General features: G+C 43.4%; 2 protein-coding genes across 8 annotated transcripts in view; one reads left to right on the forward strand and one right to left on the reverse strand.

The window, feature by feature from the left end:
- The window catches only part of PPP2R2B (protein phosphatase 2 regulatory subunit Bbeta), a 459,837-nt gene that overhangs the window by 284,322 nt on the left and 148,142 nt on the right, over positions 1-27,373 (forward strand). The window lies entirely within an intron of this gene.
- Positions 15,357-19,806, reverse strand: LOC309862302 (uncharacterized protein). The gene is made up of 4 exons (XM_082726034.1): positions 19,349-19,806; positions 18,839-18,897; positions 16,710-16,775; positions 15,357-15,946 (listed from the first exon to the last, which is right to left on the reverse strand). Exons 1-4 carry the CDS (start codon positions 19,391-19,393, stop codon positions 15,790-15,792), a joined length of 327 nt encoding a protein of 108 aa, XP_082582160.1. The 5' UTR covers positions 19,394-19,806; the 3' UTR covers positions 15,357-15,789.

Genomic DNA, 27,373 nt, shown 5'->3' on the forward strand with positions numbered 1-27,373 from the left:
CTTTGACCCTAAAGTTACTTAAGAACATTGGTTGTTCTGTCTTCATAGTCCTGTATCAGGCCAGACAGGCATAATAGGTGTCATAATACACTCTTGGTATTTCATGGGAACTGTTAGACTTAGCACAGTAATTACTAATGACAGCTAAAGCACTGGAATTGACAAATGTTTTGCTTTCTTCTGCAAGTTAAAGCAGATCCAAATTGGGATCCCACCCTTCCCGCTCAAAGATGTCCCTGTCCCCTCTCCCTCAAGTCAAAGAGAAAGTGAAGATAGATCGCCAATCAGAGCATCCCACATGCGCCCTTCAGTAATGAGTATTGCTGTGCAAAACAGGATGAGAACTGCTGGTCTAGGCACGCGACATAGTATTAAATCTTTTAGGACTCTGAAAACACTTGTAAGGCAAACAGAGTAGAAGCTGCTTTGCTCAGTGTGGTCTAGACCACTAAATTTAACCACAAGTTCTTGAGGATGCTGGTTGGTTTATTTTATAGAAAAATTAGAGCAGGTGGGGTTGAGAAGGTCTTCTCCTGTTTTTGTTTTTTCCTTTGAAATCAATTTGGTGCTGAATTAGAGACAAAGAGTTTTCTAGCTGTGCTGTAGAAAGTGTGCTTTGATGACCGATAACAGAATCCTGCAGAGTAGAGGATTTTTAGGCCTGCGAAACTAGGCTGTGTGATACCACACTGGTGGATACGTGTCATTATGCATTTGTCCAGACCCATAGATTGTATGACACCGAAAGTGAGCCCTAATGTAAACTATGGACTTTGGGTGATAACGATGTGTCAGTGTAGGTTCATCAATTGTAACAAATGTACTACTCTGCTGGGGCTTGTTGGTAATGGGGAAGGCTATGCATGTGTGGAAGCAGGGGGTAAATGGGAAATCTCTGTACCTTCTGCTCCATTTTTCTGTGAACGTACAACAGTCCTAAAAAAGTAAAATCTAGTGGCACCCGGCTGGCTCAGTCAGTAGAGCATGCAACTCTGGATCCCAGGGTTCTAAGTTTGAGCCCCATGTTGGTTGTAGAGATTACTTAAAAATAAAATCTTTTAAAAAAATAAAATCTTTAAAAATAAGTAAAAAAATCTGTTTCCCAAACAAAATAGAAATATTGTCCAGTTAAACATAGATGTATTGACTATCTGCTACGTGCCATACTACAGGAGACATTCAGAGAACACCAAAGTAATGAATTTGTACCTGTCCTTGGTGAGAAAAACAGGTGCATATCCTGAGTAAACTGGGCTCTAGGGAGACAGATAAACAAGAATAAAAACTGCAGAAATTTCAATAAGGGTTGTAGGGAGATGCATGTAGAAAATGTTGAGAGTAGAATGAAAGGGGGTGCACCTAATTTGTCATGGAAGGTAGAGGTATGGGAGGTTTTCTAGGGGAGGTGATACCTGAACAGGGTTTTGTAGGATGAGTAGGAGCTTCCTAAGCCTACAGTGGAGGAAGGTTGAAGGTGGGAACCGTTCTGTAATTGGCTGACTCTAACTATGTTGGTAAGATGCCTTTACATTTAGTTTTAGTTTTCTGCAGTGGATAATTCTTTCTTTCAGGAGCATTAGGAGATCGGCTTAATTAATGTTCATAAAGCTTTCAGTCATCTTTGGGGAAAAGGTGAGGTATAAGGGAAGTGTATTCTTTATTATCCTTGCTTTACCAGCATCTCATCACATAAGGAAAATTCCCTGAAAGGTCATTTCTAAGAAACAGTGTTAGTCTGGTGGCTCCTAAGCCTTATGTAACATCCCGGAACAATGCAAGAGCAGGGGAAAGAAAGTGACATCAGCGTGGAGATAATAATGAATTTAAATCCTAAGCCTTATTGCCTTACTGCAGCTGCTCAGGATGAGACAAGCTGGAAGTTTCTAAACTTAACTCTGCCCCTGCCTGGAAGCTTCTAATTAAAAGTTTTCAAATAAAATCAATAAGTTTTGACAGATAAAAGAGCAGATGGCTTGAGGAAGCGAATGAAAAGCCCGCACTAGGAAAGCATGGGGCTTTAATTCCGTTTGAAAACACACTCCATGCAGGAGGAAGCAGAGCTCCAATGTGGACATGCTTAGGAGACACGTGGCTACTGGGCCCAGTCCTATCCCAGATTTCACTGTGAAGTTCTAGTGTGTGGCACAGCTAGCCCCTCCTGTTGCTCCGAATCCACAGCCGTGCAGCAGGAGAGATCATCTCCACCCCACAAACAGGGGTGTTCATTTGTTCCCTAGAGTGGTTTTCGCTCACTCTTGTACCTTTCTGCTGTTCACCACATGTGTACTGAGCCCCTCCTTCTAGCTGCTGTTCCTCTGCTGGGTACTGGGGATGCGGGGTGAGCTGAAATCAGACCAGGGTTTGTTTGTTTGTTTGTTTTTCTTTTTGCTTTTTCTTTTTTTGCCTCCTACGGAGCCAACTTAGTGCCAATCTAGTGCAACTCATTAATTAGTGAATTGGCTAATTAAATACAGCAAGTGAAAATCCATAGACTTTTAAAAATGTGGTGTATTTGATATTATTTGATAATGATGGTAGCACTGTTCTGTGTTTTATTAATTTGATCTATTATTTGAATATACAGCGTAGTTCATCCTCAGGACAGGGGGATGTTGATAACTTCCAACGAAGAGAAAACAAATTGAAAGGATGAGGGTTGCCGTCCAGATTTCCAGAGCTGTTCCGTGGCAGAGACGTGACTCAAACCTGTCACCTCCAAAGCTAGTTCACGTGCTCTCTTGCTGCTGCAGGTTGAACCTTCTGGGCAGTCATTTGGAATGTCCGTCATCTGACCATTGTAAACCTCGCATCCAAAGAGAATGCTTGTATGAGCAATTCTAGAGAATGCTGACATCCCTGGTGTTGATATTGAGAGGTGGGGGGGGCGGCCTACCAGGCAGAAATATTGCATAAATGGAACTATGATGTGGGCAAAACTAGCTGAGCCGTTGTGTCACGATGCAAGCTCTTTGTTTGTGCCGGTCTGTTCAGCTCTCCCTGAGACTTCCATGTCCTTCCTCCATCCTTTCATTCGGACATCGCTCTGCCCACATTTGCTCGGCTTCAGCGCATGGGAGCATTTCCTTTTACCTTGTAGAAATGGAAGTCTCTTTAGGTTTCCTTGGGCCAAAGAAGCCAAGAGGAAGTCAGAGAAAAGGGTTCCACTTGGGTGCTGATCAAGTCATGGTTATTTTAGAAAGCTCCTTGTGTTTTGATCCCACCGGCAAGTCTAAGTACCAGGGTAATTTGGGATGCACGAAATAGCCCGACATTTCCTCCTCCATGCCGCGTCTACCTGCAGTGCTCCGAGATCCCTACATTAAATTTGGGGCACTCCAGGGAGATCCATATGGCCTCTTTGCACAATACATCACTGTTAGTGAAGTCATCTGTGTTTTCCAGGCAGCACTGCATATCTAAAAGCAGTGCCCTCTTCAAAGTTCTCCCAAGTCATGCTCCCTTTTCCCATTCACTCCATCGTTCCTGAGAACTCTGTTGGCGCTTTGTCCTTCCCGGCTGGCCTGTGTCTCTTCTGTTACTCTTCTGTTACTACTTTAGTCTTTCCATTCCTCCATCCCCACCGCACACAATGCCAGGGCTATCTTTAAATCTATGTGTATATTTGTAATAGATAATTATATATGTAACCATTATAGATCATAAATTTGCACTAAATGTCATACATGTATCTGATAGACGTAGAACCATGTGACTTAGTTGCCTTCCAAGTGTGGCTGCCGTGTGTACACAGGATAGGACCACAGCACTTGACCAGGGCCGATGAGCCCTACCTACCTCTCAGACCCACCTCACTCTTCCCTCCTGCATGGCTCTCACTCATGAGTTCATGCCACCAGGATGGTTCTGCCCCCCCCCGCCGCCATGTCTTGAAAGACTGGATTTTCACATTGTAAAATCAGAGGATACCATGCTTCCATCCGGCCTCTAGCCCTCACTCTAGCTCACCTCCCCAGTTTTGTCTCTCCTACCACTTCATTAGCCTTTATCTCATTTTGGTCTTATCGGGACCTCCTCCACCAGAGTGTAAGCCTTGTGAGGAGAGGGACAGGAGGAAATGCATCTGGCATATCCTTCAAGCTTGGCACTGTGCCCCTCAGTGAGCTGCTCACTGATACCCCGAACGGATGAATGACGAATGTGTCTCGCGTCCCATCCAGCTGTGACGCCACTTATCGTATACACCGTCACAGGAGACATGGTGACAAAGCGTTGACTCTAGAGCACACATTCTAAGCCCTCTGTCTGAATCCCCCGTTTAATTTTCATGAAAGCCCTATGAGGATGGTACCACTATTGTCAGCCCCATTTTTCAGATGAGGAAACTGAGAAGTTAAATCATTTTACATATCCAGGAGAGGAAACAAAGCTGCTGGGGACTGTGCAGCTGGAGATCAACAGAGCCAAGACTCGCATGCAGGCATCTGGCTCCCGAGCTGCTGAGGGGCCCTCCTGGCTTCCTAGAGCAGAGTCACATATTTCATTTGAGATCATGGAAAGAAACTTGGAGCAGGCTGCAGCCTGGGGAAATTAACCCATCTCACACCTGCTCCAGCGTACTCTTTCCCAGGCTGGGGAAGCTCAAGCTGGCGTCATGAGCTCTTTAGTGTGTCCCTATGAAAGGGAAACCAGAGTAATCTCTGCAGATGCTGGGATTGAAAGAATCATTGTCCCCTCATCAGAAAAGCATAATTAAGAGCCTCTCGGCCTATTAAATGAGGCGGTGAATGCTAACACACTTTGTAGAGTGTAAAACGCTCTATAAATGTTAGTTATTCTTATTCCTGAGCTCCATGGGATGATGGCTTATGTTCTGGAACTGCTGGTTCAGAAGGTTTCAGTAGTAGTCAAATCTACCCAGTAGTCAAGGAAAGGAAATGCCTCCTGTGTATTCCCTCCTCTCGTCCTGAAACCTAAACAGGAATCCATTCTTCTCCTGCATTTCCAAAATCCGAGATATGCAAATTTTAAATATGCAGGCTGCTTTTAAATGATACATGAAAGGGATTTTTGAAATGAATGTGCTGTGATTGAATTTCTGGTCAGTCACCCACAAGGCATTTTGCATGAAGCTCTGGACCCAATTCCACTGAAAATGCATGAAGCCTTTGGAGCCTGCAGCCATTCTAACCAGAGACAGGGATCAGGGTCCTTACCACGAAACTTATACTGAGTGGTGCAGATCCCCAGGCTCCAAGTTGAAAAACAAATGAACACAAGCCTAAAACAAATCCAACACAAAGTTACTTTAAAAATACCTTTTGTGCAACCTGGGCCAGACCATAAAACCCCTTTGATTTTAAACTGCTTGGTAAGACCAGCAAGTATTAATATATAACTTGGCATTTTCAGTGGAGGTAACTTTGTCACTTCTGAGAGACTCTGGCTACTCTTTGAGAGTAAGGGTATTACTGATCAGTGTTGTCCAAATGAAGATCTTTTTGACCTGGTTTCCCAATAGATAAGAAATACAGGTAAAAATAATCATTTAACATACATGACTTATGCCAAGATGATTTTTTAGAATAACCGACTGGAGGGGCGCCTAGGTGGCTCAGTGGGTTAAGCCTCTGCTTTCGGCTCGGGTCATGATCTCAGGGTCCTGGGATGGAGCCCCGCATCGGGCTCTCTGCTCAGCGGTGAGCCTGCCTCCCCCACTCTCTGCCTGCCTCTCTGCCTACTTGTGATCTCTCTCTCTCTCTGTCAAATAAATAAATAAAATATTTAAAAAAAAGAAGAAGAAGAATAACTGACTGGAGTTGGCCCGCTTAACAAGGTTGAAGAGCCCCAGTAATCACCTTGCTTATTATTAAACAAGTTTGCTAAGCAATCTTATTTCTTGGAGATGATCAAAGGTAAGCCTCAGACTTATCAGACTTGCCATGACATTCCAAAGTGGTGCAATTTTGAATTATATTTCCTCCTTTTCGGGATTTTAGAAAAACTCAGCCAGTAGCATTTATAAAGTCTGTACAACAAAAACAGACAGAAGAGGTGAAGCTAAGTTCCCCTGCACCCTCCTAACCCCATCCCTCAGAGGGGACCCCTGGAGTCACTTTAGCATATCTCTTTCCAGAGCTTTCTCTATTTGTCAGGTGTTTGTCTCTATGTGTACATGTATTACACTGAAACAATTTATGCTTATATAAATGGCATTGCTAGTTGTCGACTGCTGCCGTAAAACTTAATGCTTCAAAATAAGGCTTTTTTTTCTCTCTCTCTCTCTCTCTCAAAATAAGGCTTTTTATCTTCTGTGTTTTCTGAGAGGGAGCAGGGGTGGCTAAGCTAGTGGGTCCTGGAATATGCTGTCTGATGAGGCTGTAGTCAGGATAAAAACTGGGATGACAGTCCCCTGAAGGCTGACCTGGGGCTGCAGGAACTGCTTTGCTGGTGGCCCGTTCAGAGGGCTGCTGGGTGGAAGACACAGCCCCTCCCAGCCCCATGGGCCTCTCCATGAGGCTTCTTAGTGTTCTTACAATATAGTAGCTAGCTTCACCTAGAACAAGTGAGAAGAAACCAAGAGAGTAGATTTGATCAAGGAATACCCCGTGACCTAGTCTTGGAAGAGGCCCATGGTCATTTCTGCCATATTCTATGTATTAGGGAGTCACTAGATCTGGCCCACGGTCAAGGAGAGGCTAATCAAGCTCCAGCTGCTAAAGGAGTAACAGAATCTCTGCACGCATCTTAAAAACCACCACAGACAGCACATAGGATTCCAAAATTACCTTTTTTTAAGTAATAATGTGTGTTCTTATAGTCAGATTATATATACTGACTCAGCGTATGTGCCGATTTACTCTTTCAACAGCTGTGTGCTAACCCACTATCTATGTAATCCTTCCCGTCGGGACACACACCCCTTGAGATTGATCTCATATTTTCATTCCCATAGATAAAGCAATGAGAGTGCTTTCCTAGTGTCTCTTTAGTACACGTCCCGGGATTTCACAGTAAAAATTCACTGAAGTAGAATTAGCAAGTTGAAGTGTATGTTGACTGTTGCTATCAGAAAGGCCTCCAGAATGACTATTCTGATTTCCAACCATTCATTCCTAACAGTGGGGGGACGGGGGCTTGTGGTAGAACATTATTAGGTCAAATAGCTTAGGGGACTTTCTAATTATTTTTGCCTTTTTTGAGCTTGGTTTTGGAAGAGGCCTGAGACTTTTCCAACTTTGCTCATGATTACAGCCTCTCTGCTTGAACTCTGCTTGATTTAAACAAAAATACAGGAGCTCATCCCTCCGGAGACAGGGAGGCTTAACTGTTGTTTACAAAGGACTCAGAGGTTCTCAGGTACAAGTTGCCCCTGGAGAACCAGGTTGATTATTGTTCATTCAAAATGACTTCCTCTGTTACGGTAGCAGCTGAGAAATCACATGCACAAGCCAGCATGTGGATTTCAATGCAAAATTAAATGCCATTTTAGCAGCAACTATTTCTGGACTTTGGCTGTGCCTTTTTATTGCAAGTTAGTGATGCAGAAAATCACAGAATCCTCTGAGTCCTTCCACCATGTAACTTAACCTCCCTTTAAACCCAAAAACCAGACTGACTTCCTTCTGTTCAAGCTTCCAAGTGTCCTTTGTTGGCAAGAATCATTAATTGCAGCTTCCAATCCTGATCAATAATTAATATTATCAATAATTAAGAGCAGATGCCTACCTACCCTGGGACAAGTGAACCATGTGAAAGGATTTGGTCTGATTTATTTCTCTTTCTTTACTGCCCAATCATGAGTGAGAATGGTTGGGCAGATTCAAAATAGTGTATCAGTGAGGCAACTGTCATTCATTCAATCTATATTAATTGAGCCCCTACTGTGGGTCAGGTACTGTGCTGTTTGGTATGTGTATGTAGGAAGAGTGTTAACATGATTAATACCTGCAAGATTTTGAGATCTCATTGTAATTATTCCCGGATAATCTGTGCATCTTAGGTATCAGGCACTGTGTGTGGCTCTCTATAGACATGAATGCTTTTCATTCTCAATAGTCCTGTTGAGCTAGGTAGCATTGCCATTTTTCAAATGTCACAATAAATGCAAAACCCTAGTTCTTTCATGAGATGACTGCTCATCTCCATCTGGGTTCCTAACCCTGCTGAACCCTAGTGTATGAGAAGGTTGGACTAGTTCACCTTTTGCCTCGATGTGGTTGTTTTGTTTTGTTTTGTTTGTTTGTTTTTCACAAGAAGCTCCGTGAAAATGCTATAGTGACAGCGTATGCCATGCTTAGAGATCGCTGAGGCCTCAGTGGCCACTCCTATAGATCTCCTCTCAGAAGCTTCCCCTGAGCTCCCTGGCAAGGTTGGATCCCCAGAACACATGTGGTATCACTTCCCTCCTGAATTCTTGGCACAGTGGAAGCCCGCATCTGGGAGATTGTTTGCTATTGTCTCCATCAGGGTGCTATGAGCTCCGTGGGGCTGTGGTCTGTGCTTTTCTCGCTCATTTCTGTTGCTGCAGAGCCTGGCACAGATCCTGGATGGAATCATCTGTATTATTTAGTTCATTAACTAATTGCTTTACTAAAGGCTTGGGGAGAAGGGGGAAGCCATTCTGACTAAACCTGGAGACTTCTTTAAGTTGATTCACACCTTCCAAACCTCAGTCAGCAAATATTCTTTGACCATGTCCTTTGGTGACAAATTAAGAATGGAGAATGTAGCAGTAAACTAGATCTGATCCTTATTCTCCTGCATTCTGTCAGGGGATCAGATGATAAATTAGTCAAATTAAAATGAATAAGATAATTTCAGGTATTTCTGAGTGCTCAGATGAAAATTAAACTGAGAACAACTAACAGGATGGGGTTTAGTCAGGGGAGAGTCTCCAAAGAGGACATACGGCGCTGAGACCTGACCTGTGGTAAGGACCCAGCCTTGGGAAGGTACAGGCACAGAATTGTCTTGGATGCTAGTAAAGGTATGAGTTACTCAGGGCAGAAGCCTTGGTGTCATCCCTGACTCCTTCCTCTTACACTCCTGTCATCTCTGTCTCCAGGGTGTCCCAAGTTGGTCAGCTTCTCCCTGTCCTCACGGCTGCCACTCTGGTCTAGCCCATTGTCATTCTCACCTGGAGTGTTGGAATAACCTCCTGTCAGGTTTCTCCGCTTTCACGTCCCCACCACTGTCTACTCTGTATAAGTCAGATCAGATCACTGCCCAGTTCACGTCCTTTGGTGGTCCTCCTCACCCTGAGTGTAAAATCCCGGGACTGACTGCAGCCTCCTGTCATCTCATGTCATCTGGCCTCCTCTCCAACCCCATTTTCTACTGCTGTCCCGCTGCAGGCACACTGCCTTTCTCGCTCCTCCAGGAACAGGCAAAACATGTTCCCACCTCGGGCGCTTTGCACTTGTGGTTTCCTCTTGCTGGAAAGCTTTCCCCCACCTACGCTGTGCTTTTGTGGTTTGCTCCATCACTTAATTCATGTTCTGTTCACATATTAACCAGAAGCCTCTACAACCCTTACTGGAAATGGTCATCACCATTCTTCCCTATGCTTCCAATTTCCTATGTTTGTAACTTTGTTTCATAGAACTCCATGTAACAGAGGGGGCATGTTATATGTGTTCTTCTGTCTCTGCTATTAACAATATAGGCCCCATGGGAGTGGGAAATGAATCTGCCTTGTTCACTTTTGTATTTGCAGTACTTGGAATGGTGGTCCTCGACCACTTTTTCATGGATGGATGGATGGATGGATGGATGGATGGTTAGGTGGATGGGTAGATGGATGGATGGCTGACAAAATGCAAAAACCATGGGTCTTGGTGTGTTGGAAAAACAGAAGTCAGGAGAGGGGAGAGAAAAGAGGAGACCAAAGAGGCAGCCTGGGGTCAGACCCCACAAGACCAAGTAAGTGATTTTAAGAAGCTGGGAATTATTCTAAAATGATCAAGAGGCCATTCACACCTGGAAAGCTTTTGCTTTGTAATTTCTCCAAATGACATTTGGAGAAACATTGAACTGTATGACCTCTTTATTACCTTCTCTGGTGCGCAGAAATAGAGCTGTGCTCTGCTCTTTGATCCTACCAATGTTTGCTGGAGGTGCTATGGTTGAAATAGCGCATATGGAATCAGTGACTTTGAGTGGCTGTGTAAATTCAGTCCCCCGGGGAGCCATCCCTGATCTCGTGGAGAAGAATTAAGTGTCCTCCCGTGTGCTCCTGCAGCCCCCGCTGATACCAGAGCATGAGCTGTTGCTTTGTGGTATTTGTCTGTGGGTCCTGCTGCCATGTCAGCTCTTGAGGCTGAGCACATTTTCTTGTTGGCTCCTCCAATTGAGAAACCACAGAAAGGCCACTGGTCATTTGGATCCAGCCCACCGAGGTGTGTGTTTCACCTGTTTTGTTTTCATTTAATCCGCAGGGGTTGTCAACATTTTAGATTTTTAAGAAATGGATTTTCGGCTTCTCTTGAAAATTTAGAAGACATAGTAATGTTGTTCCCATGTTCTCAACAACTAGAGGAATAGAACAGCAGCAACCCTGGCCTTAGGGGGCATGCTTTCTAAAGCAAGCCACCATCTCTACCTCTCCCTATTCATGTCTAATGCTGTGGTTGACAATTTCTTGTCATCTAACATTGGGTTGAGCTATTGTTTTCATGTGGGAGGGAAACAAAAGTCTATATCCTGTTTGTAGGCAAAGGAATGATATAGCATGTACCTGGTACATGGGGCCCTTTTGGGCAATGGAATTTGTGACCCTGGTCCCAAAGTGAACAAGTGTTGTACTTGGGTATTTCAAAGCATAGACCTGGACTACTTAACGCAGTAAAGATGTTAACTTTCCCCACATTGGTATGTAGGGGAAATCCTGCCAAGATTTTTTGTACATACAGTCTGGATTAATCTGCAGAAGAATATCTTGAGTATAACAAACAAACAAAGCCAATCCCAAAGTCTTAGGTATGGTATGATAGACCTCTCTTTCACCCCCTGGCAACCACTCCTCTGTTTTCCATGTCTTTCATTATGTCATTTCAAGATTGTAACATAGATGGGGACAAGATTAGTGATTACCACGGGTGAGGGAGAGGGAATTGGAGGGAAGTGGGTATGCAGCCCTAAAGAGGCACCATGAGTGATCCTGGATGTACTGGCAGTGTGGTCTGTATCTTGACAGTATGGATGTCCATCTCTGGTTGTGATGTTGTACTATAGTTTCACAAGATGTTGCCATTGGGAAGAGTTGAGCAAAAGGTACATAGGACCTCCTTGTACTGTTTCTTAGGAAGTAAGAAATGTGAATCTACAGTTAGCTCAAAATTAAAAGCTTAACGTATAATACAGGTTGTAGAAATCTGCCAGCCTTAGATGCAATCCCTGCTCTGCCACTTATTAGCTAAGTGACCCTGGGCAGTTAGCCCCCCTGAGCTTCTTGTCCTCATCTGAAAAATGGGGATCATAAAAGTCTCATGTTCGTGTTGTTTTGCAGATGAATTGAGTGAGGTCATACATCTATGGAGCTGAAGAGCTAGCGTGTATTGGGCCTGCAGTTAAGAATCAGAGGCAGGGTCCCCCGTGGTACACTTCAGGGGAAACCAGGGCTCGTGTCAAGCAGAATCGGCCTGAGTGTCTCAGTCGGTGCATGCTTAGTGTTGCAGTCATGGCTCTCATGGTGCTCCCAGGCCAGGTGAAATATGCCACACTTCTGTTTATTAACTAGTTTGTTCCAGACTACTTACAAGTATGTGCAGCCTAAAAATTTAGTAACTGTTTTTTGGGGGGGGGGGGAGTACACATAAATTGAAAGAAACTATATTTAATTTCATCCAGCAATTGTGTACAGCAACATATATGTCCCCGTTGGACTCCGCTCAGCCTCTTAAACCTCAGAATCAGATTCAACACCGCCACCCTTGGTGTCTGTTCTGCCTTGATCTTGATGCAGTACTTGGGTTTAATCACATCAGCTGCCAAAACCAACTTTGCAAAAATACGATATTATTTAAGGGGGGGAAATAGACACTAATGTTGATATAGTGAGTTTCCTTATGCTGGTTCTTACAGTGTCTGACAGATGTTAAATATTGCTGTTTTTCCCTCAAAATTTAAAATATCTCCCAACACCCTTCAAGTGTGCTTTGATACCACAGGGCACTTCGGTTGCATAGATGACAAGCTGCGAGCATAATGGTTCATTATGGCGTCTTTTCAAAGCAAGGCAGAGGAGACCCGAATGAAACATTACTCTCCAGGCTCTTCCCAGTGGGAGTGAGCCACCTGCTACTGGACATACTTGTGTCCCCAGGACAGTAATCTTTAGGGCACAAGAGTTATTTCCTCTGACTCAGCCAAGGCAGAGGAGATGATTACAAATGGATGCTGGAGGGATACCTGGGTGGCTTAGTCCGTTAAGCATTTGCCTTCGGCTCAGGTCATGAGCTCAGGGTCCTGGGATGGAGCCCCATATCCAGGTTCCATCCTCAGTGGGGTGTCTTCTCCCTCTCCTTCTGCCTCTCCCTTCTTCCTGGTCGGGCGTGTATGCGTTCTCTCTCTCTTTCAAATAAATAAATAAATTCATTTTAAAAAAAGAAAGAAAGAAAAGAAATGGATGCTGGACCCTTTTGCATGCTCTCTCTTTCAGATGCACTCTGTCATGCCGGGCTCATTCCAGAGATAGTAAGCCATTCAGGAAGTTCCTGTTCTCTCATAATTAAATTCTAATAGAAGCACCCAGAAGGTGACAAGTGTAGTCCTAGTCAGGCCTGCTCCCCAACCCTTGAGTAGTGGGTATTAAAATTCATTCCACAGACAACAAGCCGCATGATGTTACGGAAACCTTGCAGTCAGGAGACCTGAATTTCAGGCCAGACTCTGCCAAGTACGCTTGTTAGGTTAGCCCTCCAAAGCCTCAGTTTCCATTGTCTGCAAAACAGGTGTTAACTATGTGCATAGCGCCTTTAGCCAGGAGCTAAGGATGTAAATGAATGTAAATTCAGTCTTATGACCCCCCAGTAACAAGCACTTCTATTTGCCATTTTTTAAATCACTAATTACCAACCCAGTCTGTTTTGTCCAAGGATAAAAAGATTTCCAGACAACAAAATGCATTTGTCATGCTTCTCAGAAGAGGGGGATCTATCAAGAGGTGGGGGAAGGAAGAAAATTCCAGAGGGTTATGTAGCTGATGTTAATGAGGAGCTTGGGAGCATACCGAGTGGTACTGCCCCCGGGAGCCGCCTTCTCCTTTTGCAGACAGGAGAATAAATTCTTTGAGAGCTAAATTGATCTGCTCATTCCCTGTTCCTTTTTTCTCTCCAATATATCACTTAAAAGAGATCAACTTTCTTCTTCTGATTCTGGCTGTCACCCCAGGGGCTGTTTTATTCAGCTAGTGCCGGATGCGACTTTTTTTTTTTTACTCCCAGGCCAAAAACCTTTCCAAAGTCAAAGTTAATATTTCTTCACAGATGTTGTGTCGTTCCTGGCATCGGTGATAGATGTCGCTTTGTCGAGGTGGATCTGATTGGGATCTCTCTCCAAGAAAGTGAGATGATATGAAAGACCATAAAGCAGCTGTTAATTTCCCTCTCAAAGTGAGGAGGGTGATGCACAGTGGTGGAAAGCCACTCCCTGGGTCCCCAGCCTAATTGTCTTGATTAACACACTGCACGGCCATCACAGGTGTAGCACGTAATAGCTCTATAAGATTTTCATAGCCAGGCCCATTAAAATCTGTCATTGAGCCAAGAACTAACAGTGTGTGCATCATAATGCCAAAAGTCAGAACGAGTTCTCTAAACAATAACTGCAGTTTATGGTTTGAAAGCACATTTACCCTTCCTTTACTTAATTTTCTTCTCCCGCGGAAGGCAGGCAGTTGAGGTGGGGAACCCAACGTTCGGAGAGGTTTAGGGGATTTATCAATTACAGGACACCGAGTTGTACCAGACTGCTCAGGACGAGGATAAGTCCTTAAAAGAGTTTTCTCCTGCCCATATGGCGGAAATTAACATACGTCACTTAGCAACTTACAAAGGCTTCTGTAGTCACTTTTTTCTTTTTTTTTTTTTTAAAGATCTTATTTATTTATTTGACAGACAGAGATCACAAGTAGGCAGAGAAGCAGGCAGAGAGAGAGGAGGAAGCAGGCTCCCCACTGAGCAGAGAGCTGGATGCGGGGCTCCATCCCAGGACCCTGAGATCATGACATGAGCCGAAGGCAGAGGCTTTAACCCACTGAGCCACCCAGGCGCCCCTGTAGTCACTTTCTTATCAGGTCTCCCGTAAATAGCACGGTGAATCTAGCCTTTATTATTTTTATGTGCACAAAGAAAAGCTCAAAACCATGGACTATTAGTTGAAGTCCTGTATTTCATTTTAGGTTTGAAAAAGCTTTGGGAGAGGTTCTGCCACTTCCTCAAGGGCATTTGGCAGGTCAAGGGTGAGAACCCAGGCTTACAGACTCAGACCCAGCCTTCCCACAAGGTGTTCTTGGACACAAGGTGCACTGTAGTTAGGGGCAGATGAGACAGTGTAGTTTATATTGTGCCACAAAGACACAGGTGCCTCCTATGGTCATGGTGCCCAGATCTGAACCACTGAAAGGTTTAGGTCAATGATTGCTTTTTCTACTGAATTGGGAATGGACAATTCATATTCTAAACTGAACATAAACTTGACGCCTAGTCTCTTCACTGCCTGATCTCTGTGGTGCTGACCGTGTGTTTGCTGAAGCTGCCTTTGTTGGTTTACAGACCACCCGCCAGAGAACCAGCAATGCATTTAAAGAACCCGAGTGGCCGGGAAGGTCATGAAGGCAGAAGATAAATGTCTTAGCAGGCAAGACAGGCAAGGAAGTTGATAGACAGCCTGCCTATGGAAAAAAGGAGCTCTAAGATATTCTCCATAAGAACCACAGTTTTTGCAGTAAAATATGGTGTTCTTTACTTCTTAGAGATGAGGAATGAGGAGGAAGCCCTCTTTGGCTCGTCTGATGATTTTTGAGGTAAAGGCAGAGCCCCTGAGTACCAGTGAGGGCCTGGCTCCTGTCCCAGTCCTGATGGAGCACAGAGGATGGCTCCCTGGTGACACGTGTGCGGGTAGGAGTGGAATTTCACATTTCTCACTGCTAGAAGGGCAGTGTTTTCCACCCATTGTTCATTCTGAAAGCTCTCTTCAGCCCCAGCCTGTGTGTTCTCACTGGAGGAGAGAAAAGAGAATGAATTCTGTGTTCCCTATCGTGCACTGAAGCCTAGAGCCAGGTTCCTTTAATCTAAAGAGCCAAAAATGATGATTTCCTCAAGAGCAAATGGCTCCCATTGCCTCTTTGGCTGCAGTGTATCCGTGTCTGCTCTGCCATTCCATCCTGAAATCTGGGGTGCTGCGAAACTAGCCAAGTACACGACATCCCAACACAAATAGCTTCTTTCATTTAAAAAAAAAAAAAAAAAAAAAAAGAGTCACAGTTGGAGGTGGGAGAACAGCCTTGTGTTCTGTACTATTTTGTTTTAGATTTTTAAATATTATAGAAAGGAAGAAAAAGCTGGTATCTATTTGTGCAAATACATAGTATTTATTTATGAACGAGTATATGTGTCTGTATACAGGTAAAAAAAAAAATTGGCCATTTTTATAAAGATGTTCTCAAGCATGATATGAATAAATCTCCACTTGGCTTAGCTTAATGTAGTCGAATTGATTTCTGCCTACTAACCGGTGGTTCCCTCTCAGTGGGAAAGACTCGATAAGCTCAGTTGGGCCCACTTTTGCACATCATCGGGACTGGTTTAATCTTGGTAATCCAGCTACAGATCACTCAATATGGAGGCAGCCTGATGGGCAGCCATGTTGGCTGAATGGCTTGGTGGCCATATTTAGGGCACATTTTAGCTTATGATGTGGTATACAGTTCCTTATCCTTTGGGCTTCATCGTGTGGTGTCTCTTTTCTTCCTGGTCCCGCGAAGGGCCTGTTGGAATGAAGCGTGGAAAAATCAACGTGACAGAGAAGAGAATGGAAATAAGTTTGAAGCAGTATGAGAAAGGAAATTTTAAAAAATTGAAGCACTATGGAACCTTAGGGTTTGGAGAGGTTTGGATCAGATTAGGCGTGGGGGAGCAGGCATTTAGCCCAGAAGTAAAGAATACCCGCGGAGTCCCTGGGTTAAAATCCATACCATCCCCCTCTCATTAGGCACACAGGAGCTGCCTCCCGCTTTTCTTCTTTGAAAACAGTGTCCTCCTCTATATCACAACTGGGAAGAGTCCCAAACATGGTTTCTTCTGATAGCTTTGTGGGAGAGTTTTATACATTTTAAACAAAGTCACACGTGCAGATATCCTGTGAATTCTACTTCACACCCCAGTCCCTTGCAGCCCAAGGGTTAGCGAAAACCCCACTAGAATGTGTACTGTTGGTGGGGAAAAAGGAAAGAGAATTCTTCCTCCATCGCCCAGTCATTCATTTCTTACCAATTAATAACTCACACCAATCTTTAGACCACAGGTTGCTGTTGAAGAGGATTCAAAGATAATATAAACGAAATGCTTAGAATGAAACCCAGTTCATGTAGAACTGTGTTAATTTATGAGACCTGCTATGACAAAGTACCATGAACTTTGTTGAAGCATGGCTTAGACAATGGAATTTATTATAGTATGGTTCTGGAGGCTGGAAGTCTGAGATCAAGTGTTGGCAGGGTTGGGCACTTCTGAGGCCTCCTGTTTACTCACTTCTGGGGACGACGAGCTGTCAGTCTCTGGCATTCCTTGGCCTCGAGATGCCTCATCCAATGGCTCCTAGTTAACACAGCGTTATTCCTCTGTGTGTATCTTTCTGTCCCAGTTTCACTTTTTTATAAGGATACCAGTCATATTGGATTAGGGCCTACCCTCATGATCTCATCTTGACAAATGATATCTACAGTGATGATATTTTCAAATAAAATCACATTATGGGGGTCAAGACTTGAACATACGAATTTTCCAGGAGTCAAATCAACACATAACAATTACTATTACTTATTATTTGCTCATTACCATTGGATTCTTAGCTTTTCATGATTTCTTCTAAACTGTGGATCTACTCCCTCTATACTACACATTAAAATTTGCAAAAAAAAAAAAAAAGAGGGAAAGAGAATGAGGAAATTGGAATATCACCACATAGTGTGAATATCTTCTGGTTGCACTGGCTGAAAAATTGTGTCCACCGTGTCAGGACATTTGTGGTCCTGATGAAAGGAACCAGGACCATGGCCAGGCCAATCCAGGAAGGGAGCAGAGCTGATCATTAGTTACACCCAAAGCCGCCTGGAGTTTTGGCAATCTCTCCAACCTTAAGATTCTGGTATCTTCCCATAGTGAGCAGGCAGCAGCCTGCCCAAACCTCACCAGATGGTGTGGAGTCCCTCGTGCCACTGGCGTCATGCACATTTTAGATTTATTAAAACGCCCATGAAAAAAGAAATCCCCTTTGGAGCAATAAAGTCCCCAATCCAGCAATTTCCTGCAGTATCATAACAAAGTTCCCCCGGCTGTTGTTGAGATGGTTAGCCAGTAATTCTTCAAAACGGTTTTCTTCTGACATGTACACAACATTTTCCTTTGTAAGAACCTGAAGGTTTGATTCCTCCAGAGCCCATTACATAGACAGATTGGCCCCTGAGATAATTACAAGAAGATAGTCTAATGGGCTCGATTAAGGAAATCCCATTACCTCCATGAAGAATCACCAGTAAAATGCAAACCCAGGCAAGTCTCCCTCCACAAAAAAATACAGTTTCTTACCTAGAAGCATAGAAACAGCTTTCAGTCCACCTGTTTATTTTTGGAAACTAGGCTGATATTGATCTGTCAAAACAGGATCGTGGAACTAGAGTATTTTTACTCCACTCGGTTTCAAAAGAATTTAGGATGACATACAAGGGTGTATCAAATATAACATTTTTTTTAAATATAACATTTTAGAATAAATTAAAAGTTGGGTGACTTAAAATTGTAGTCTTGTTATTGGAAGACAATTTTCCAGCACAGGCAGGACTGGGCAGCTGTAGAAAACCCAGCCCTTCCCGATCCTACAGGATTCTCGAAGCCCTGGGGATGGCTCACCAGCCCCTAAGAGAGACAACGTCTTGGGTTGTTATTAATACCCTTAGCTATTGATTCCCCTGGCATCGAGATGGGTAAGAGGGTGAAGAATTCCCAGGTATTTAAGGAAACAGCTGACTACAAGGACGCCATTAATGGTTTCATCCTCTTTTCTCAGAAATGTGGAATTTGTATGGGTACGTAACATTGTCAGTTCATAATTTATACTGCCTTCCTTCCCTTGCCACTGTTACCGCCAACTTCAGATTTTAAGCGTATTTTTAAAAATGTCTATGAAAATGTTTTGGAAGGTGGGAAAAAATCACTTTTGCTAAATCACTAAATGAAAAGTTAAGAGGATGTGTTAAGCTTACCTCTGCCCCATGCCCTCTTAGTGTCTACGACACGTGTGTGTGTAGATAGATAGATAGATAGATGGAGGGATATGAAGAAAAAGGTTGCTTGCTAGTTTCAAACCTTCCTTATTGAGAGTGATTGACCATTGACAAGGTATTTTCAAAATCCAGATGGTGAGCATAAGAGTTACCTGGGGAGTTTGTAAGTTGCATATACAAATTTTGGATTCCTTAAAGAGTCTGATTCAGTAGAACCAGGGCCTGACTCAGGAATCTACATTTTTATTGTTTGTTTGTTTGTTTTTGGTGATTATGGTTATGGCCTGTGAAATATTAAAGAGTACTCTGCTATCCTGTGACCACCATCACCATCATCGTCTTTTTTTTTTTTTTTTTTTTTGCATTTTTTTATCCTACCATTCTTCCTTCAAAATGGAATTTTGAATTCCATTCCATTTGAATTCCAGGTGTGATGCCTATAAGAGGAAAACATGGTAATTACTTTTCAAAATGTTAGACAATATAAGAAAAATCAATTTTTGCCATTGAGACAGAATTATTGTAAAATTTTAATGATACCTAGCAAGAAATTGTGTGTGTATGTGTGTGTGTGCACGCATGCACGTATGATTGCTATTATTTAAAAATACTGTTTTAAGTTTGCAGACCCAATTTGATGGAAGAGAAAGGGACAGAGGTGGATTTCACAAGGTCCTTTCTCTCCCAGTAATAACAACCAGTACCTTATCTTCCTTGGATTTCAGGCCTCTAAGGGCCCTTCATTTACAATGGCAGTTTTCTTTAAGGATTGGGTAGCTATTGATTGTTAATTCAGAAGACATGAGGGAAATTGCTGTACTGTCTCCAAGATTCTTCTCCCTTTTGTTGCACACATCATCTTCCCACCACGGAACTGGTCTCTTTTACCTCTTCTCCATCTTCTCCACTTGGAAATTCACATCTGCCCTTCATTTTGCTGCCTTTAGTGTGAGCTGTCCTTGAGCAGGTGGCCTCTGAGAGGTCTTCCAGAGCTAGAGCAGGCTCTAAAACCGTATTTCCCAAGGTTCTCCATTTATTCAGTGCTTCATAATCATTGGGAGGTCTTATCCCACTGAGAATCTCAAGAAAGTGATGATTCCTCAGTCCCTAAAACTTGTACATATCTCCACCCAAATTTTTACACCTAATTTCAGGATCTCAAGCAATCTAAGTTAAGGACCCCTCTGGTTATACCTCCTCAGCAGACTGAGTCCCCTCAAATCCACCAAGGTTCCCTACAGATATCACTCATGAAAGTAAGTATTGAGCATCAGTTATCTAGGAGGTACTCTACTGGGGCACTGGAGATACAAAGAGATAGGATCCTTGTCTTAAGGCTGTCAGTATAATGGTAGAGGTACATAGACAAACAGTGGCCACAGAATGTGAGAAGTACCATGATGAAACAATGCAAGCATTCTAATGTTCTTTAAGCACAATTCTCATTTCTTTCCCTAAACCCTGAGGTCTCCTCTTGATGTTGTCCATGAAGATCTTCCTCATGAACCTCAAGCTTACTTCTCTAGTCTCATATGGACATACCTCTTTCTTTTGCCCTGCCCTGGCAATTCATGCTCCTATCACATTAAAGTCTTTATTGGTCCCCAAAAGTGCCCTGCTCTGTGGGTCTTATGAGTTATCCCCTCTGCCTGGTGTGCTTCACTCTTCCATCCTTTACCCTTTGGTCAGGCTGACTTTTTTTTTTTTTAAGATTTTATTTATTTACTTATTTATTTGAGAGTGAGAGAGACAGCAAGAGTGAGGGGAAGGGGAGTAAGAGAGGGAGCAGAAATTCGCTGGTGAGCAGGGAGCCCAACATGGGGTCGATTCCAAGACCCTGAGATCATGACCTGAGCTTAAGGCAGACCCTTAACCAACTGAGTCAGCCAGTTGCCTCTGGTCAGGCTGACTTTGATTTGTCCTTTGCCAGTAGACTTTGGATGCTTTCTCCAGGGAACTTCCCCTGATACCCTCAAGTTCAAGTTAGATGCTTCTCCTACCTGTTACCATAGTACTCTGTAGTTACCCTTATTTTTGTGTCTGTCGTACTATGCTACATTTACCTCCTAACCTGTCTGTATTCCTCATCAGACATGATACCCTCAAGGGCAGGGACTAGCATTTTCTTAGTTCTAGTGATACTGGCTAATGCATAATAGTTAATAAATTTTTGAATGAACTAATTTACTAATGAATCAACTTAATAAAAAACTCTCAACAGAATTAGTTATAAAACTTTCAAGTAGATGTCAGAATGGAGAACCCTCCTACCTCTTTATTCTCTAAGAAGTGCTGTCTATAATTAGAACTTCAACAGTGTCTGACCAAGCCACTCTTTGTCCATGAGGAATCTGACTCTTGGTTACTTGGAACACACAGAAGCAGGAACAAAGCTGGGCCAGTTAATTAAGAGATGATCACACGCCATTTACTTAGCACTCTGTAAAATACTTTGGGGAGTAAAAATTTATGAGTTCCTTCTTTCAAGAACCTCATGCGAGGGTCGCTTGTGTGGCTCAGTTGGTTGGGTGACTGCCTTTGGCTCAGGTTACAATCCTGAAGTCCCAGAATCAAGTCCCGCATTAGGCTCCTTACTCAGCAGGGTGTCTGCTTCTCCCACTGACCCTTCCCTCCCCCCATGCTTTCTCTTTCTCTCTCTCTCATTCTCTCCCTCAAATAAATAAGTAAATCTTAAGAAAGGGGAAGGGAAAAAAAGAACCTCATGTTGGGAACACAAGAGCTCCCTGTAAAGAATCTTGATAGTATATAACTTACTCCCAAATTGTGAGCTCCCTCTGCCCGTGCTCTTGTGTGCTCTCTCTCCCCTCAAACAAATAAATAAAAATTTTTTAAAAAGAAAAAAGAGAAAGAGAACTCACTAATATTTTTTCATTCATTACATTTTGAAATCATAATAGTTTTTAAAGATTTTATTTATTTATTTGATAGAGAGAGAGAGCAAGATAGGGGATGCAAGCAGGGGGATGGAGAGGGACAAGCAGGCTCCCCACTGAGCCGGGAGCCTGATGCAGGGCTGGATCCCAGGACCCTGGGATCACGACCTGAGCTGAAGGCAGATGCTTAATGACAAAGCCACCCAGGTGCCCCCAAATCATAATATTTTCATGAAATTTGGTCAATTAAAATGTTGAATTCTACCTGTTTTTTCTTTTGAATATTGCTACTAGAAAATTTAAAATTATGTATGTGGCTCCCATGACTTCTGTTGGGCAGTACTGGGCTTGAGAATAAATAAGTTACTGATTTTAAAAAAGCACCAATTAGAGATGCCTAAAGAGACCCAGAGGTGCATCCTATGGGGTTGTGACAGAGCAGGGGTGGGAACACAAAGCTGCCATCCTGATTTCATAGCCCCGTGGTACCAGAGCCACGACATTCTAATCCACTGTAGCTCAAATACCACTTGTGAAATGTCCCCACCTACACACTTAGGAAAGGGGGTGGTGCCGGGGTGGGGGAAAGCTGGCAGAGATGTCGTCCCTTCCCACAGAGGCTGCTAGGGCTGACTTCGTCATTTGGAAGCCGTATAAAAGCAGCGCACTTTAGACAGATGAAGTTTGGATATCAGGATTATTCTTCCTGCATGATTTGGACAGGATACTTAACCTCCCTGAGCTTCAGTGAATCCATTTATAAAATGCCAATGATAATAGTACCTGTAAGTCTGCTCAGGCTGCCATAACGAAATACCATAGACCGGGTGGCTTAAGCAACAGGAATTTATTTCTCACAGTCCGGAGGCTGAGAAGTCCAAGGTTGAGATGCTGGTTGGTTCACTTCCCCAGCAAGAACTCTCTTCTTGGCTTACAGGTGGCTACCTTCTTGCCATGTCATCGTGTGGCAGAGAGAAAGCAAGGTCTTTGGTGTCTCCTCTCTCTCTCTTTTTTTTTAAAGTCATTTTATTTTATTTTTCCTTTCTTCTTTTCTTTTTTAATTGATGTACGGTTGACATACAATGTTACATTAGTTTCATGTGTGTAACATAGTGACTTGACAGTTCTCAACTCTCAACATTATGCTGTGCTCCCAAGTGTGGCTACCGTATGTCCCCACACAATGCCGTGACAGTACCACTGACTCTATTCCCTATGCTGCCCCGTTCATTCCCATGGCTTATTCATTCCATAACTAGAAGTCTGTCCCTTGCCTTTCCCCTTCCCCCTCTTTTGCCCATCCGTCCACCCTCATACCTCAGCCAGCAACTACCAGTTTGTTCCCTGTAATTATGAGTCTGTCTCTGCTTTTTTGGTTTTTATTGATTTGTTTTTTAGATATGGTATTGGTCTTTCTCCATGTGACTTATTTCACTTAGTATGATACCTTCTAGGCCCATCCATATTGTTGCAAATGAAAAGATTTCATTCTTTTTTTGTGCCTGAGTAATAATATTTCAGTGTGTGTGTGTGTGTGTGTGTGTGTGTGTGCATGTGTATTCCCCCTGACCCTGTGCCCATATCCTACCCTGCCCATCTTTTTAATTAGATTGTTTGCGGTTTGGGGGTTGGGTTTAGATAAGGTTGACCTTATCTAAACTTGACCGCTCTCCAAAGACCCCACTTTCAAAGTTCTTCATATGTTTTGGATATTAACCCTTTATTGGATATATCATTTGCAAACATCTTGCCTCATTTGTTAGGTTGTCTTTTCATTGTATTGCTGGTTTCTTTCCCCATACAAAAGTTTTTTATGTTGATAGAGTCCCAATAGTTTATTTTCGGTTTTGTTTCTCTTGCCTCAGGAGACATACCTAGCAAAATGTTGCTACAACAGATATCAAAGAAATTACTGCCTGTGCCCTCTTCTAGGATTTTTATGGGTTCGGGCCTCACATTTAGGTCATTCACCCACTCTGCGTTTATTTTTGTGTGTGGTGAAAGAAAGTGGTCCACTTCCATTCCTTTGCATGTGGCTGTCCAGTTTCCCCAATATCACTTACGGAAGAGACTGTGCTTTCTTCTTTGTATATTCTTGTCTCCTCTGCTGTAGATTAATCGACCACATAAGTGCGGGTATACTTCTAGGCTCTCTATCCTGTGCCAGGATCTGCTTTCTCCTCCTGCCCTAATCCCATCATGAGTGCCCCATCCTCATGACCTTATCTAAACTTGACCACCCTCCAAAGACCCCACTTTCAAATGCCATTAAGTTGTGGGTTAGGGCTTCAATGTAGGAGTTTAGTTCATAACAGTAACTGAATCACAAGATGGTTGTGAGGCTGGAAGGAGTTAATGCACATGAAGAACGGGGCATGGTGTAAAAACAGTCCGTTGCTGGTATTGTCGCTGCCACGTCTCTTTTGTGTAGTGGTATATCTTCAGCTCCAGAGCGATATCTGCTGCATAGTTGGTGTTCAATAAATATTTGTTGAATCAATGAAATAATGCATCACCATCACATCAAGCAAGGACTAACTATTCCATCTGCTGAAATTCCAGGGTTACCCAGTAGAATCCTTCTTCTGTCACCCTCAAGGCCTTGTGTCTGAATGTAGGTTTTAGTCCTGGCCACGCCTACTGAGAATGGGCCATTCAGATGACTAAATTGACTCGTGCATTGACGTTAATGCCCTCCAAGTTGACTCCACCCCAAGCCCACTCCTCAGCCAGCCAGCAATGCTCATGGCTCTGTTTCCCCAATCCTTTCCATCTCTCCACTATATCCATCTGCGAGACTCCTTTTCCCCATCCAATTTAATAGTATAAAACCTGCTCTGATTTAGAATCTCTTTTGCAGCTAATCGAACCTTGCAGCTTTCTATTAGCTGTTCGTATTTGCTCTAAGCCCAAGCCGAGGCGTCTGGGATTATTATGTAATAACTTGGGCTCATTTCTGGTCAGTATATACCATCCCTTCTCATTCCGCAAATCCCCTTGGGGTCCTCTTTCTGTTTGCAAGGGGTGAGAGAAGTGGTTGGAAGGGCTGTGGCTGGGGGTTTGGGGATGGGAAGAGTGTTTGCTATGAGTTATTATCCCACACTTACCAGTATTAAACTGGATTTGACAACCCATAGCCTAGGATTTAAATGATCTAAATCCTCTTCATTTGGCAGCCTAGGCTCCCTTACTATTTATTGTGCTACCCAATTTATTATCATAGGCACACTCGGAGGCTTTGGTGTGTGGTGCTTTCACAGACAAGTGATTTATACAAATAATTAAAAAGATGAGAGTTCCCAGCCATGAGATCCAAAGCTGCTCCCCCTTTCCCTTACCTCTCTCTAGTTCGGTTCACCTCTCACACGTGAACCCTTGGCCCTCTTATTTTTTCTCCTTGGAAGTACGTCCTCAGCTTCCTTCGGGACCTGGGAAGGAAAGGCAGGGAGCAGGGAGGGTAGTGAGAGCTGTGATCTGATTCCAGTGATCGGTATCGGGTCTCTAAATGGGAGGTACTGTGCAAACCCTCTCCATGTATTGTAGGATTTCCATTGTCAAACCAGGCCTTTGAGATAGGAATTGATTTTCATCCCATGTGTCAGCTGAGCAAGTAGACATGTTGCATCTCAGTCTCACTAGAACAGGCAGAGAGTGGGAGAAAGAAGGATTGGAGGCCAGGAGGAGGGGGTAGGTTATGGCCACGGGATCAGGGATCAGGGGGAATACTGACACCAACACCAGGATAGCATGAAACTTGGATAGGATACCAGGATAACATGTACTTTGAAGTCAAGCAATTCTGGGAGTGAGAATTCCAGCTCTTTCACCTATTAGTTGTAGAACTCTGAGCAGGTACCCATTCTGTGCCTCAGTTTATTTATCAGTAAGATGGGGCTGGTGGAGTACCGACATTGGTAATTTGGAAAGCAAATGAGATATCACACTCAGAGCACTTAACACATTTCTCCATCTGTTAAAAGGGGGATAATAATAGTACCTAATTAATTTACCTTCCCAACAGCCCTGTGAGGTAATATGTATAAATAAAGCACTTAAAATAGTGCCTGGAAATGCTTATGGAGGTTAGCTGTTGTTACCACTTCTCCTACTGCTTTACTGCTAGTCCCACCATCACCACTACTATTACTACTATTGTTGTTGTTGTCATGATTCAAATGAAATCCGATACAGAAGATCAGTACTATCCAACCAGTATGTTGCAAAGACCTTGAGGTAGACCTCTGGAAGGCAGCATTCCGCCATGATAGTAATTATCGCTTATATTACTATGAGACCAAGGGTGTTTGCGTGTGTGTGTGTTCCTGCTTTACTTTCCCTGCCCTAGATCTACAGCTGCCCTTCTCAACCTGGACGCCAACTCCAGGCTTGACCAACAGAGGTTTGCTCTAAAGGTGTAGCCCAAGCTTAGAAAGAACAGTCTTCATTCAAGGACTCTGTATCCTATCATCTTGTGTCTCTGGTCTTAAACCTTGGTGTGTATACTTTATTAGACCATATGTTTCTTGCTGAAAACCAAATGTTGATGGGTGGGCTCTAGAGAAGTTATTCCTTTATTTAAAATACAGGGCAAAGTGGCTCTGTTGGGATCATCTGCTGCATTGAAACTAGATAGCTATCCCCTCCTTCAGTTTCATATCTTGCAAAAATACTTGTTGACATTGACCTCAAGTAAACTTTAGCAATCCTCTAAATGCTATTATAACTTTTTGTACCACCCAGCCCTGTGCTTTGGAAATAGAATAAATTTTATCCTGTGTTGCCATGTAACTTATACTGAATGTGCTACGTGCTACTTGTCTATAGTCTATGGATTATGAAACAGCAGCCCCATTGATGTACATTTGTAAAGGTAGCAGTGCCAAGGGTTCACAGTGGCCTGGAAGTCCAAATCAGACCTAGATTTTCTCCCATATCCTATACGTAGAGCCAAGGGTAATGCAGAATAATCCAAAGTGATTTTTATGGTATGTGTATGTCAGTAATTCATAGGCACTGGACAGTGCTTTCAACACAACTTGGCTTTGTGGAAGCAGTGAGCAGAAAATGGGCTTTAGAGACCATTTTCGTTGGTTAACTGTGTGGTCATGAGCAAACGCTGTACCTTTTTAAGTCTCGATCGAGTTCCTGAGTATGTGTAGGAGTAGAACCAATCTTACAGTACTGCTTGAGGATGAAATGAAAGGACAGATTTAGACTTTGTAGCCCCATCCCTGACGCAAAGTACTCAAGTGTTAGCTGTTGTACTTCCTCTTTTATTGGTTTTCGTATTTCTGAACTTCTTTCTTTTTTTTTTTTTAAGATTTTCTTATTTATTTATTTGAGAAAAAAAGGGATCACGAACCTGGGGGTGCAGGGGGTAGTGTGAGGATGGAGAGGGAGAAGCAGACCCCTTCCAGCAGGGAGCCCCACACAGGACTCGATCCCAGGATTCTGAGATCATGATCTGAGCCAAAGGCAGCAGCCTAACCAACTGAGTCACACAGGCACCCCCTGAACTTACATTTAGTAAATTTTACGGATGTTGTCTTTACTGGTAATTATAGCCTGATGGTGGTGGTGGTGTTAGGATGCTGTTACTGTGCAAGGTAATGATCATCACTTATTATTCTTGTTTTAGGGAAGCTTTTCTCTTTCCCCTTATATTTCTGCAAGGCTGCTCGTCGTTCCTCATTGCAAGGCCTTGAGTCGCTGCGGAAATTCCGAATCCCTCCTCCTTTCTATTTCTGTCGGTCCTCCCTGTCTGTCAGCTGTCACTTGGTTTTCACTTCCTCTGCAGAGGAGCGGGAGTTTCTGTGAGTTGGGAGCTGAGAGCCCGAGGCATCCCACAGAATATCGTCGCTTAGCGCTGCTGTGGCATTTGTGTCAAGCGGGACTTTGCAAACCTTTTCATGAGTGTATGTTTGTTAAAACTCTTTTTTCTCTTGTGGTCAAGAGACATTATTGAAATTCTGATTCTCCTACTGAGCCCTGCGCTGCCGACTGGCTTACCTCTGACCTT

Source organism: Mustela nivalis, assembly GCF_964662115.1.
Source record: "Mustela nivalis genome assembly, chromosome: 3".
Classification (NCBI taxonomy): domain Eukaryota; kingdom Metazoa; phylum Chordata; class Mammalia; order Carnivora; family Mustelidae; genus Mustela; species Mustela nivalis.

Excerpts from the sequence above, each read along its gene's own strand:
- LOC309862302 (XM_082726034.1), bottom strand. The coding sequence starts at position 19,393 with ATGAAGGGCAGATGTGAATTTCCAAGTGGAGAAGATGGAGAAGAG. Across the intron at positions 18,898-19,348 it reads GTGGAGAAGATGGAGAAGAG|GCATCACACCTGGAATTCAA; the intron begins GTAAAAGAGACC and ends TTCCTCTTATAG. Across the intron at positions 16,776-18,838 it reads TCCATTTTGAAGGAAGAATG|GAGCCATTGGATGAGGCATC; the intron begins GTAGGATAAAAA and ends TGTGTTAACTAG.